Consider the following 13,508-nt stretch of genomic DNA (forward strand, 5'->3'; position numbering starts at 1 on the left):
GCCAGGGAGGGTGGGCATGGTTGGCCCAGGCAGAAGGTCGAGGACCATGTGAGCCCCGGGGAGGAGGCAGGAGAGCCGAAGTGCAGCGCTGGGCATCTGAGCGGGCTCAGGCTTCCGGGGAAGCATGAGGCTCGGGGGAGGGCTCCCGGGCCAGGGGGTGAGTTCCTCTTCCCTGGGGCGCTGGCGCCCTGCGCTCCCCACAGATCAGCCGGACAACCCGAGTGAGGAGAACTGCGGGGTGATCCGCACGGAGTCGTCAGGCGGATGGCAGAACCGCGACTGCAGCATCGCGCTGCCCTACGTCTGCAAGAAGAAGCCCAACGCCACTGCCGCCGAGCCCCCGCCTCCCGGTGAGCGGGGTGGACGTGGGTGGTAGGGGGCTCCTCAGGCCGCAGCCACTGCGGACCACCCTCACAGCACTGGGGGCTCTGATCCTCCCTCTTCTTAAATGGTTCTGCTGAAATCTGAACAAGTTGAAATGTACTATTCATTCATTCTGGGACATTTGCTGGGAACTGTGTTAAATGCTTCACGACCCATCCTGTCCTCCTGTGGTCACAGTCTGCTGCCGGTGATGGACATGTCAACACACAAACGGAATATCTGGAGTTGTTATAAAAAATAGTATCTATATTAGAGAGGAAATTGATCAAGCTCCTGAGAGCTAAGGAGGGTTTCCAGGAAGTGACACTGGACTTGAGCCTTTCAGGTGAAGTATAAGTTTAAAAACCCAAAAAGAGGTGTGGGGGAAGGGCATGACTGGCAGAGGGAAGGGCAGGGGCAAAGGCACAGAGGCCTGCAAGGTCACAGCAGCTCTAAGGTCGGTGAGGATTGCACCCTGAGGGTTAGAGTACAGGTGGACACTACTTAAAAGTGTGGTCCCGGGATGTCCCTGGTGGTCCAATGGTTAAGAATCCACCTCCCAATTCAGGGGATGTGGGTTCGATCCCTGGTATGGAAACTAAGATCCCATACGCTGCAGAGCAGCTCGTGTGTTACATGCGCAGCTAGACAGAAGCCAGAATGCTGCAACTGAGACCCAACACAGCCATAAATAAATAAATATTTTTTAAAAAAGTGTGGTCCATGTCCCAGCTGCCACCATGAAGGCCGTGGTGCCGCACGTCACCCAGGCCAGCATCACAGTTGGAGGAGAGTAGATAGGCGCCATCAGCTGGGTCATCGGCATGTTGCTGGGTATTTCCCTGGAAGATGCACAGAAGAAACGGGAGCACGTGGGCTGGAAGATCTTGAACCTGCGTGTGTCTGAGGATGGAAGTGGGAAGCACTGGTCGAAGAGCGTGATGGACAAGCAGTATGATGTGCTGTGCCAGTCCTCCCTGCAGCGCGTCCTCAAGGGCAACCAGCCCAACTTCCACCTGCCCATGCCCGCAGGGCAGGCTGAGGCCTTTTACAAGAGCTTTCTGGAGCCGCCGTGCAGGGCGCCAAGGCCAGAGCTCATCAAAGATGGCAAGTTCAGTGCCTACCTGCAAGTCCACATTCAGAACGACGGGCCTGTGGCCGTAGAACCGGAATCTCCGGCCCCTGGTGCTGTTGCCTCTGATTCAGAACACCTGGCGAAGCTTGAAAAGCAACAACAGAAGACAGAAAAAGCCAGAGCCAAAGGGCCTTCCGAATCAAGCAAGAAGAGAAGTGCTCCCCACAAGGAAGACCACAAAGCCAGCAGCGGGGCCTAGGGGGACGTGTCCTCCGAGCAAGAGCCCGTAGGTGGGCCGGGCACAGTGCATTATTATTGAGCAGAACTGGATCCTGAAAAATTCATGAAAGATGCTAGACACCCACACTACTTTAAGAATTTGGAACCAAATCCTGAAAAGGAAGATGGAAATAAAAAACTGGGAACCTACCTACAAAAACAAAAAACCACCAAAGGAGTGCTTCCGTTTTCTGCTGCTGCTGTGGTTTAACAGAGGAGGTGGGTGCTGCCAGCGTGGACAAGGCGCCCCACCCACAGGGCAGCAAGGGACGCACCCAAGGGTCCCCTCAGGGAGCCGTGTTGGTTCCCCTGATTCTCTGCTTGCTTTTGGAACAGGCTGGCCCAACATCACTTGTCATCGAATCCTCCTTTCACAGTATGGTGTATTTCTAAGTGTCTGTGATGAGTCTCAAATGCATTCATGCTGTCCATGTTTTTCCAGAACAGTCATCCATAATAATATATTATGTGAGAACTTAAAAAAAAAGTGTGATCCCTGGACCACCAGCACCTTCCCAAGTGATGTTATAATAAGTGCTTATTAGAAATGCAGACTCTCAGGTGCCTCCCCCCTCCTCCCCCCAATTAATTGAACTAGAACCTGCATTTCACAAGATCTTAGTGACTGGTGTGGAGTTTGAGAAGTACTGGCTTAGAGGGCACGGGGACATGAACAGTTCAGAAAGGCAGGTTGCAGCCAGTCCCTAAAGGATTTTGGCTTCCGGGTGAAATTCAGGTGGGGCCAGGTAGGCTGTGGGAGCCTTTGCAGGCTTTTAAGGCAGGGAGTGTCTTGCTCACATTTGTGACTCACCGAGTTAGCTCTAGGGGCAGGGCGCAGCGTTGGGGTGTGGCCTTCGTCCAGCAGCTTAGTCTCAGAGGTGCCGATTGAGGGTAGGTAAACTCATATCCCCTGTAGGGTTGCTGAAAGGCTGGAGACCTGGCCTGGCTCAGAGGAGCATCTCCATGGGCTGGAGGGGGCTCCTCAGGAGTCCAGTCCCCATGGGGTGAAGAGGGGATTTATATAAAGAAAATACAGCAGGACAAAACAAAAATTCACAAAACACAGAAAGTGAAGAACTTACAGAGCCGACTTTTGCTTCTGACCATTAAAGTGTTGCCAAAGGTTGATTCAGGGCCATTGGCCACTGTTCTCTCCCCTTATCCCCTAGGGGATCAGGAGCAAAGGTTTAAAACATAAGTGCCCACATCAAGGGCACCTCACCTCCCCCTGGGAGTAGACACAGGGGAGCCTGGGGCAGGCGAAGAAAGGAGGGTCACGGGGCTGGTGTGGGCGGGCCTTGCCCATGTGGTCTCCTTCAGGCCTGGCCCCTCACTGAGTCCTCTGTACCCTGGATCTGCCCAGCATGGCTGCTGTGGGGAGCCCTCCCCTGGGGCCTCACGGATCTGCAAATCTGTCTCTAGCCTTGGATTTCCGCTTTCATCCCGGCCCACATCTCTCTGCATGAGGCATATTTTCTTTTTTCCTTTTGGCTGCACTGCATGGCATGTGGGATCTTAGTTTTCCAGTCTGGGATGGAATCCGCGCCCCTGAAGTGGAGGCACAGGATCTTAACCACTGGACCGTCAGGGAAGTCCCAAGGTGTTATTTTCTAAGCAGTTTCTTGGGTGGGTCCTGCCTTCCAGCACTCATCACTCAAAGCATGTCATTTCAGAGGCAGGCGCCATCGGGCCCTGAAGCATCCACATTTCCTGAGCTTCCTCCCTCCCACTAAACTCTCCTGTCCAGGTGGCAGCCTCGGGTCTTAGCTCAGCTGCTGACAAGAGATGATTGACAGGTCTTGAGCCACTGAGGGAGCCTGCTTAGGCTCTCAGCCCTCCCCACTTTGCCAGGTCTGCCAGAGACAGTATGGCCAGTCCTTGGAGCATCTCCCAGGGTGGAGTGTATCCCAGTGGGACGATGCTTCAAGTGGGTACATGCCTTCTTGCCCAGCCAGGCAGAATCCTGCCCAAGCCTGATGTTGTAGGTGGTTTGATGAAGTCCTGTTTTCTCTTGCCAAGGCCCAAGTGAGAGCTTGTTTGCATCAGGTGCCCTGGGACCCCAATCCCTAGAGGGTGAACTTGAAATGCACAGAGATGGGGGTGAGGAGGGGCCTAAGACCAGTCAGGTTCTCAGCCCTAGGGTTCAGGGAGAGGAAAGAGGGTAGGGGAGGGAATGAGAGGAAAAATTTCAAGCAGCGCATGCCTGCCGGGCAGCAGTGACTTCATGAGCTGCTTGGGAGGGGGGTGCGATTCCTCACCTGCGTCACTCTGCACTGATGGGGCCCTGCTCCATAGGTGTTCTTGTCTTTCTGTTTTTTGTAATATTTATTTATTTGGCTGCACCGGATCTTAGTTGTGACAGGTGGGACCTTCGATCTTTGTTGTGGCATGTGGGGTTTTGTTTTTGTTTTTTTTAGTTGCAGCAAGCAGGATCTTTAGTTGTGGCATGCAAACTCTTAGTTGCGGCATGTGGGATCTAGTTCCCTGACCAGGGAATGAACCCAGCCCCCCCTGCACTGGGAGCATGGCATCTCAGCCACCAGACCACCAGGGAAGTCCCCATAGATGTCCTTTGAGACGGTGTCAGCGGTGTCATTTATTAAGTGAGGCGGACATGAGCTAAGCTGGAAGCTTACAGCAGGAAGCCCCATTTTACAGAGGAGGAAACTGAGGTTCCCGGGGCAGTTCTGTCCTGAGTCCCCATCCATCTTTCCCTTTGAGAGCCCCAGCTGGAGGGGCCATCCTATCTTGAGTGGAATCTGCCACCACCTCCCAGGGCTCCAGCTGCCCTGAGGGTTTTGTCTTTTCAACATCACACTGTCTTCAGTATTCAGACCTGTCTTGGTGGGAAGGGTGGATGTAAGACATGTTTGGGGAGGAGGTGAACGTCAAGGCCCTGTCTGAGTTGACGCAGACACCACCATTGCGTGGTGGGTCCGAGCCCATGCTCGGCGTCCCGGCCCCTGAACAGTGGCCTCTCTGGTCTCCACAGATGTGTGGGCCAATGTGAAGGTGGAGTGTGAACCCAGCTGGCAGCCCTTCCAGGGCCATTGCTACCGTCTGCAGGCCGAGAAGCGCAGCTGGCAGGAGTCCAAGAAGATGTGTCTGCGGGGCGGGGGCGACTTGCTCAGCATCCACAGCATGGCGGAGCTGGAGTTCATCACCAAGCAGATCAAGCAGGGTGAGGGGCTGCCTCCCCCACGCCCGTCCCGGGGGCTCAGGCACTGTCCTCGCCTCCCCTGCCGGTGGAGAAGGCCGACCTCCTGACGTCCCCTCTCCCCTGCCGCACCCCCCCAGAGGTGGAGGAGCTGTGGATTGGTCTCAACGACCTGAAACTGCAGATGAATTTTGAGTGGTCTGATGGGAGCCTCGTGAGCTTCACCCACTGGCACCCCTTTGAGCCCAACAACTTCCGAGACAGCCTGGAGGACTGTGTCACCATCTGGGGGCCGGTAAGAACCCTCTCTCCTCACAGTGCCCCCAGACCCCGCCTCCCAGTGCCGCAGCAGCTGAGGGATGTCCTGTTCTTGGTTCCTGCTTGTGACCCCACCCTCTTGCCTCTTGGAAGTACCCCCACCCCATCTCGTCTCCTTCCCATCCGCGTGGAGAGGTTGCCAGGGTTTGACTGTCCTCTCCACCTCCAACTAGCTGGGTCATCTTGGGCAAGTTACTTTATGTGTCTGTGCCTCGGTTTCCTTAGCTGAGTTTTCTTAGCCTCAGTTTTCCCAGCTCTCAGTGGAATTCTAAAGGTGTCAACCTCAGAGGGTCTTCATAAGGATTAGTTCAATGAAACCTTTGGACGTTTGTCGCCTGGCGGTGATCTTGGTCTCCTGCGGGCTGCACTTCCCCACCAGCAGGTGGCGTCAGAACCCACATTATGTGGACAAGCTCCCCAGGCAGGGCTGCTCCCTGCCAGCCCTACCCTAGCGCAGGGTCCTGTCCTCTCAAGAAATGGTGGCGTTGTGACTGTTTGCCATGGTTGTGGTTCAGACAGTGTGGGCAGATGAAGGAATTGATACAGGGTTTCAAACAGTTAAGTCTGTTCCTTAAAAGACAAAACTGTAGAACAGACTACCTACCTCAGAGACAGAGAGGACATTCTGCCTTGAGATACAGCCAACAGTGCCAGGGACTCTAGAGGCATCTGGCTTAGAGGATGCTGTTTTAAAATTTATGAACAGTTAGGAAATGGCTACCTACTCCAGTATCCTTGCCTGAGAAATCCCATGGACAGAGGAGCCTGGCAGGCTATAGTCCATGCGGTCGCAAAAAGTTGGATACAATTGAGAACGCATGCTTTTATTGAGCATCTGCTAAATACTGCGCATTTTCCTGGGGGCTGAGACACACAAACACCTCTGCCCTCCGGATGGCAGACAAAAACTGCTGGCTGGCTGCACTGAACACAGAAGCACTAAGGCTGTTAGGAGGGGCTGAACTAAGTTCCTCTTCGGCTCCACCAACAAGGGAAGGGTCTGGGCACACAGTCTCTGCTTGCCCTGGATCTGCAAGAACTGACTGGACACCTTGCCAAACTGGGAATCTCATCTGTCTTGCTAATGGTCTTAGCCAGCTTGTCCTTGGTGTTTATGAAGTGATCTAATTTAAAAGAGCATGTTTCCATTTTGACAGTGTTTGTCAAAGTTTGGAGGCATCTGCGCAGCTACTCTGTGCTCGCATCAGCCTAGTGAGGCTTCTAGCACTAATCCTGCACGCCCACATCTGCCACCATGGAGCACAGAGAGGTCAAGCTTCTTGCTCGGAGTCACACGGCAAGTCAGAGGCAGGGCCAGGTTTGGGAGGTTTGGGGGAGATAGACTGACACTGCCCCTCACCCTGTGTCCCTAGGAAGGCCGCTGGAACGACAGTCCCTGTAACCAGTCCCTGCCGTCCATTTGCAAGAAGGCGGGCCAGCTGAGCCAGGGGGCCGCCGAGGAGGACCATGGCTGCCGGAAGGTGAGGGTGCTTCTGGAGCTGCCCCGGATGGGGCCAGCCGGAAGGGCTCCCGGGGGCAAGAGGGCAGGAGGAATCTGCAGCCTCCTGTGGCACCCTCCCTTTTTCCCGCCCTCCAAACTGCTCCATCCAGAAGGAGTGATACAGGATGAGGTGGGTGTTGGGAGGAAGCGGAGCTCCCCACCCCACCCCAGCCCTGAGCCCCTTCTCCATGGAAAGCTGCAGAGAACTCGGAGGTAGGGGTAGGCGGGCCCCCCACTCCCACCCCCAAGTCTGGTCTAGTCATCATCTGCGTGGAGGCTGCTGGGGACCACCTAGGTCTCTGTGTACCCTCCCTCCACCCAACCCCCCACTTTCCCACCCATCTCTGCTGGCAGGCACACCAGCCACAGATGCAGTGTGCTTGTCTTTCTCCTGGGGGCAGGGGTGGGGGGAACCAGGCCAGCCCTAAGGAGAGCAGGGATTAGACTAAATGGGGGGAATGAATGAGTCTGGGAGAGAGGGTGTGAGTGAGGGTGAGGGCATGTGATTGGCCCATTTCCCTCCTTCAGCCCCACGCCTACCCCGCTCCCTACCCGGACTGGCAGGGATGTGAGCAGTGTGGCCCATGTGGGCAGGCTGCTCATAAAGGCCACTTTGTGGTGTCTGAGCCCCTGGCAGCTCCCTCCTCCAAAGCCATGTTCCTCCTGCCAGCCCCTCACTGCCAATCTGGTTCCTCACTCTATTTTCCTTTGGATCAAACGCGCTTATCACACCCGCCCACCTGCACCCCAAACTCTCCCCTAGGGGGAGAGCATGAAATGCCTGCAGACATGAGCTCCAGTGGGGAGGAAGGGAGAGCTCACGGGGCCGGGCTGAAGAGCGTGGGGGCCAGCGTGGTCAGCAGCTAGCCGGGGCTCTGACCAGGCTGGGGGAGGCAGAGGGGCTACTATTAACTGTCCCGCGCCAGGACCAGCCTGGAATGGGTGGAGGGTTGTTGGGCTGCCATGGTTAACACGCCAGGAGAGCCAGGGGTCTTAGCACAGTCCTGCTGGAATATGGGGATCTGTGCCTCTCCCCCATACACACATATACATACACATGTAAACACACCCATATGAAAATGAAGAGAGAGTATTAGTCGCTCAGTCGTGTCCAACACTTTGTGATCCATGGACTGTAGCCCATCAGGCTCCTCTGTCCGTGGAATTCTCCAGGCAAGAATACTGGAGTGGGTTGCCATTCCCTTCTCCAGGGGATCTTCCAATCTAGGAACTGATTCCAGGTCTCCTGCATTGCAGGCAGATTCTTTATTGTCTGAGCCACCAGGGAAGCCCCCTAAACACACACATATATAGACACACATAAACACACATACACAACACACGCACATACACACGGACTTCCCTGATGGCCCGGTGGTAAAGAATCCACCTGCCAGTGCAAGAGATGTGGGCTCGATCCCTGGGTTGGGAAGATCCCCTGGACTAGGAAATGGCAACCTACTCCAGTATTCTTGCCTGGAGAATCCCATGGAGAGAGGAGCCTGGCAGGCTACAGTCCGCAGGGTCGCAAAGAGTGGGGCATGACTCAGAGAGTAAACATCAATGACACATTCACAAATAAACACACATACTCATATACACATACATGCACATATGCATAAATACGACTAAACACATACACCTACACACACGTAAACACACATACACACACACCAGCTTGTTCTGAACGGGCTCCTGCCCAGGGGGCTGCTCCCTCCCCCTGCCTCGCCTCTCTCCCAGGCTCCAGCCCCCACCCCTCAGGGGCAGAGAGGCCCTCAGGGCGACCCAAGGGGCCACGGGTTGGTGGGGTAAAGCCTCCCTGGTCTCCTGGGGCGGGTGCAGGGGGCAGGTTGCAAGCCAGCTGTGAAGGAAGGGCGGTCTACTGCAACTTTGCTGCCCCTCACTGAGGGTTTGTTCTCCGCCCTCAACCGCCCTCAGGCGGGTGCCGCCTCCATTCCATTACTCCAGCTTCTCCAGGCCCCTGAGGATCAACCAGCCCCCTCCACTTGCTGGCTGCTCTCCCAGCCTTTCAACTCTCATTTCCCAGCCAGCTGGCAGTTTTCCCAATACGTCTCTTGGTTCAAATACCCGAGAGAGGCGTCCAGTGGGCCACTCATCTTTCTTGGCCAGGCCACAGGCCGGGTGACTGGCTGCCTCCCTTGGGCCGTGCTTCTACCCTGAACCTGGCAGCTGTGGGTGGTGGTAGGCGGGGCTGTGTGCGTGGCACGGTGCAGACACAGCACAGGAATAGCTGGCTCTGGTGTCACACCAGCCCCCTCAGTCCTGTGCTCAAGCCTGCAGAAAGTTCAGCGGTGCCGCTGTTGGCATCCCCACCCCTGGATTTATGGGTGAGAGAGAAGCCCTCCCCCAGACACCCCCTTTTCTGCCCGCTCTCTTGAGCCAGGGTTGGACGTGGCACAGCCCCTCCTGCTACTGGCTGGGAGAGGACCAGGTGACCTACAGTGAGGCCCGGCGCCTGTGCACCGACCACGGCTCTCAGCTGGTCACCATCACCAACAGGTATGAGAGGGGGACCAGCCCACCCCTATGTCTGGTCGAATGTGGTCCCTCCACCGGAAGGGCCAGCATCCTACCATCACGTGCAGAGGGACTTGATCATTGAGTCCCTTTGAGCTTCAGCCGTCTCCAGGGCCTTTTTCTAATATCATCAGAAGAATGACTCTTGTTTATTAAGCGACTCTAGCGTGGGGCAGTTCCTGGGAGGGGGCAGGAACAGGCCTCTCTGTGGACTGGATGCCCCAAAGAGGTCTTGAAAAGTGAAAGTTAGTCGCACAGTCTTGTCCGACTCTTTGCCATCCCGTGGACTATAGCCCACCAGGCTCCTCTGTGCTTGGAATTCTCCAGGCAAGCGTTGGCTTGTGTCTGATTTTTCTCTCAGCAAGACGTGGAGATGCAGACAGCAGCGGGGGTCAGCTGTGTCAGCTGCAGCTTCCCCAGGGGTCCCCACTTCCCTGAGCAAGTTTCCGATCGGGTGCACTCAGGCTCCCTGAGCAGGCCTTCTGGCCTGAGGCCCTGGGAGCGGTGGGGGTCGAGTTGCCTGCCTTGACCAGCCTCTCTCCCGCAGGTTCGAGCAGGCCTTTATCAGCAGTCTCATCTACAACTGGGATGGCGAATACTTCTGGACGGCCCTGCAGGACCTCAACTTCACCGGCTCCTTCCGCTGGCTCAGTGGGGACGAGGTCATGTACACCCACTGGAACCGGGACCAGCCTGGTGAGCCCCTCTCTCAGCCCCCTTCTCGGCGGTGCTTCGATGAAGCCGGGAGGGCCGTGGTGGACCACCCCTGCCACGACCGAGACCCAGGGCTTCATAGGAGACAGCATTCATAGAGTGTGGTGATATGGTTAGAAGGATGGCCTCCAGAGCTGAGATGCCTGGCTCAGGTCCTGACTTTGCAGTTTATTAGCTGTCCATCTTTGAGCCTCAGTTTCCTCATCTGTCCAATGGGGATAATGGTACTTTCCTCACAGGGCTGACATGCGGCTTGAATGGGTTAATATATGTAAAGCCCTTGGAATAGTGGGCGTAGAACAAGTGCTTGCTATTATGCCATTTCACATTTATTACCTTAAAAAATTTTTTTTATAAATCTTTTATGTTTTTAATTAATTTTTTTGGCTGTGCTGGGTCTTCATCGCAGGCTCAGTGGTTGCAGTACACAGGCTTCTCTAGTTGCCCAACGGCACGTGGAATCTTAGTTCCCCAATCAGGGACAGAACCCATATCCCTTGGAAGATAGATTCTTAACTGCGAGTCCACTGTTATCTTTTTTAAGCCCTTTCAAAGATGGAGTAGATGATGAAACAGGCTCAGAGAGGTTAAGCAACTTGCCTAAGATCTCACAGGAGCCAACGCAGAGTGAGGCTTCTGCCTCCATTTCCTTCCTGCTCTCCAGCCCCGCCGCCCCCAACCCCACAGCTATGTCCCTGCAGAGATGGCCAAGCTCGGTGCAGGGGCCATGGAGGTGCCCCTCGGGGACGTGAGGGAGGGCTCAGTGTGTGGGTGCCCCCTCCCTCCTCCAGGGTACAGCCGTGGGGGCTGCGTGGCCCTGGCCACGGGCAGCGCCATGGGGCTGTGGGAGGTGAAGAACTGCACGTCGTTCCGGGCTCGCTACATCTGCCGCCAGAGCCTGGGCACGCCCGTGACGCCTGAGCTGCCCGGGCCAGACCCCACGCCCAGCCTCACCGGCGCCTGTCCGCAGGGCTGGGGCTCAGATCCCAAACTCCGGCACTGCTATAAGGTAGGCAGCCCGAGGGCCTCAGGGTGGGGGGAGAGAAACGAGAGCAAAGACACAGCATCCCTGGCGGGGAGGGTGGTCCCAGTGGGACGCAGCCATGATCCAAGCAGGTGGGCCCTGGAGAAACTTCTCCCCTTAGGTCCTTTCTGTTGAAACTCTTGTCAGTGTCCTCTGAGGCCTGGTGCGCAGCAGGTGCTCGGTAAACAATTGAGGAATTGAAAAACCCACAGACCATCAGTTTTAGAGATGCTCAGATGTTGGGGCCAGCCTGGCAGCTCTTTAGATTGCCCCAGGAGCCTGATTTATACGTGACCCCTTATATGTGGGATCTACAGTGTGACAGAGATGAACCGATCTATGACACAGAAACCAAATCACAGATGTAGAGAAGAGACTGGTGGTTGCCAAGGGAAGGGGGTTGGCGGAGAAATGCAGGAGGAGGTTTGGGTTAGCAGATAGAAGCTTTTATATATATAATAGGTAAAGAACAACATCCTGCTGTATAGCACAGAGAACTATATTCAATATTCTATGATGAATCATAATGGAAAAGAATATTGAAAAAGAATCTATATATATTTATGGGCTTCCCAGGTAATACTAGTGGTAAAGAACCTGCCTGCCACTGCAGGAAACATAATGAGACTCGAGTTCAATCCCTGGGTCAGGAAGATCCCCTGGAGGAGGGCATGACAACCCACTCCAGTATTCTTGCCTGGAGAATCCCATGGACAGAGGAGCCTGGTGGGCTACAGTCCATAGGGTTGCAAATAGGACATGACTGAAGCGACTTAGCATGCACACATATATATTTATAACTGAGTCATATTGCTGTACGGCAGTAATTAACACAACATTGTACATCAATGTTTTAAACCGAAGTACAGGAGTACTTCAGTTTAAAAAGATTTAAAAATCTTCCAGGCTGTCACGATAGAGATGGGAATTCAGTGGGCTGTGGTGGGGCCTGGTAATCTGTGTTTTTAAACCTGGCTGGGTTTGGGAGCCACTGAGGTAGTCCAGGGTCTTTTATTATAGAAAGATGCTAAAGTCCAGGGAGCAGAGGGACTTGCCCACAGCAAACTGTGGCTCTGCTGGGATAAGAGCCCTGACTGCCCCACTGGTCACTGGGACCATCTCTGGGAGATGCTTGTGCCAGTCTTCCTCCCCCAGGGCTCCCTCTCTGATGAGCAGGGCTGTCTTAACTAGCCTTGACACCCTGTCCAGTAAAGCCGCAGCCCCCTCTCCACACAAGTCATGGGAGGGCAGGTGTCCCGTGGGGAGGTGGGCCAGAGGGACAGCTTGGACTCTGCCCCTGCAGGTGTTCAGCTCGGAGCGGCTACAGGACAAGAAGACCTGGGTCCAGGCCCAAGGGGCCTGCCAGGAGCTGGGGGCCCAGCTGCTGAGCCTGGCCAGCTATGAAGAGGAGCACTTTGTGGCCAATATGCTCAACAAGATCTTCGGGTACTGAGCTTAAGGCGCTGGCCCACATGCACCTTTGTGGGGCTCTTGGTTTTGCTGGACACAGGGCAGTGGGCAGGGTGAAGGTGACCCAAGAGAGGTCTGTCCAGGGCTTGGAATGACCTGTGTGTCCGCTGCTAGTGCCAGGCCTGTCCTGTCCCCACTTAAGTAACCCTGGTCTCGCTGGAGTCGGAGACCCTGTGTTGCTCATATGAGCCAACAGCACCCTCTCGGACTCTCAGATCACACAAACCTAACCCTAACCCTTAGGGGCTTCCCTGGTGGCTCAGCAGTAAAGAATCCACCTGCAGTGCAGCAGACACAGTAGACGCAGGTTCAATCCCTGGATCAGGAAGATTCCGCTGGAGAAGAGAATGGCAACTCACTCCAGTATTCTTGCCTGGGAAATCCCAAGGACAGAGGAGCCTGGTGGACTATAGTCCATGGGGTCACAAAGAATCAGACGCGACTGACTGAGCACATATGCAACCCTAATCCTTACCATTCCTTCTCCATGGCAAAATCTATAAGCTTATCCAAGTGAGTGCTCCCTCCTGTAACCCTACACCATCCCATAATAACCCACACTTCTCAATAAACAGCTTTTCCTGATAGGATGAGAAAGGCTGCAAAAGTGAGCATTTACCCACAGGGGTTCCCCCCAGAACCCTGTCTCTGTCCTGTGGGTTCCTATGACACACAACCCCATCATACCTTAGCCTTGGGAAACATCCAAATGGATCCAGGCTTCCTGAAATCTTAATTCCAGGGACATCTCCTCCCAGCAAACAGCACAGTGACATTATTTGACTGGTGATTATTAGAGCCCATGTTGATCGCTTCTCGCTGTGTGCCAGAGGCCGCACTAAACATTGAACCACATTCACTGCTCTCCTCAGCCCTACAAAGTAGACATTATCCCTTGTGGGCTGATCCAGAGGTTGGGTTATTTGCCCAAGGTCACAGGGATGACCTAGGACTGGAATCGAGGTGTATTTGAGTCCATGGCCCCAAGTCTATGCACTGCCCCTGTCTACTTCCTAAAGTGAAAGTCTGCAGACTTGCTGGAGGGGCACACCCTACCCAAAGGGCAGCA

At 55.0% G+C, this 13,508-nt stretch overlaps 1 protein-coding gene and 1 pseudogene across 1 annotated transcript in view; both read left to right on the forward strand.

Annotated features, from left to right (window-relative positions):
• Nucleotides 1-13,508, forward strand: part of MRC2 (mannose receptor C type 2) — a 63,312-nt gene that overhangs the window by 39,477 nt on the left and 10,327 nt on the right. The window contains exons 6-13 of the mRNA XM_018065315.1: nucleotides 204-350; nucleotides 4,710-4,898; nucleotides 5,015-5,169; nucleotides 6,566-6,673; nucleotides 9,098-9,213; nucleotides 9,779-9,927; nucleotides 10,737-10,954; nucleotides 12,273-12,415. Coding sequence (XP_017920804.1) covers nucleotides 204-350; nucleotides 4,710-4,898; nucleotides 5,015-5,169; nucleotides 6,566-6,673; nucleotides 9,098-9,213; nucleotides 9,779-9,927; nucleotides 10,737-10,954; nucleotides 12,273-12,415 — 1,225 coding nt within the window. The remainder of the gene's footprint in view (nucleotides 1-203; nucleotides 351-4,709; nucleotides 4,899-5,014; nucleotides 5,170-6,565; nucleotides 6,674-9,097; nucleotides 9,214-9,778; nucleotides 9,928-10,736; nucleotides 10,955-12,272; nucleotides 12,416-13,508) is intronic.
• LOC108638308 lies at nucleotides 363-1,868 on the forward strand (annotated as a pseudogene).

Source organism: Capra hircus, chromosome 19 (genome assembly GCF_001704415.2).
Source record: "Capra hircus breed San Clemente chromosome 19, ASM170441v1, whole genome shotgun sequence".
Lineage (NCBI taxonomy): Eukaryota > Metazoa > Chordata > Mammalia > Artiodactyla > Bovidae > Capra > Capra hircus.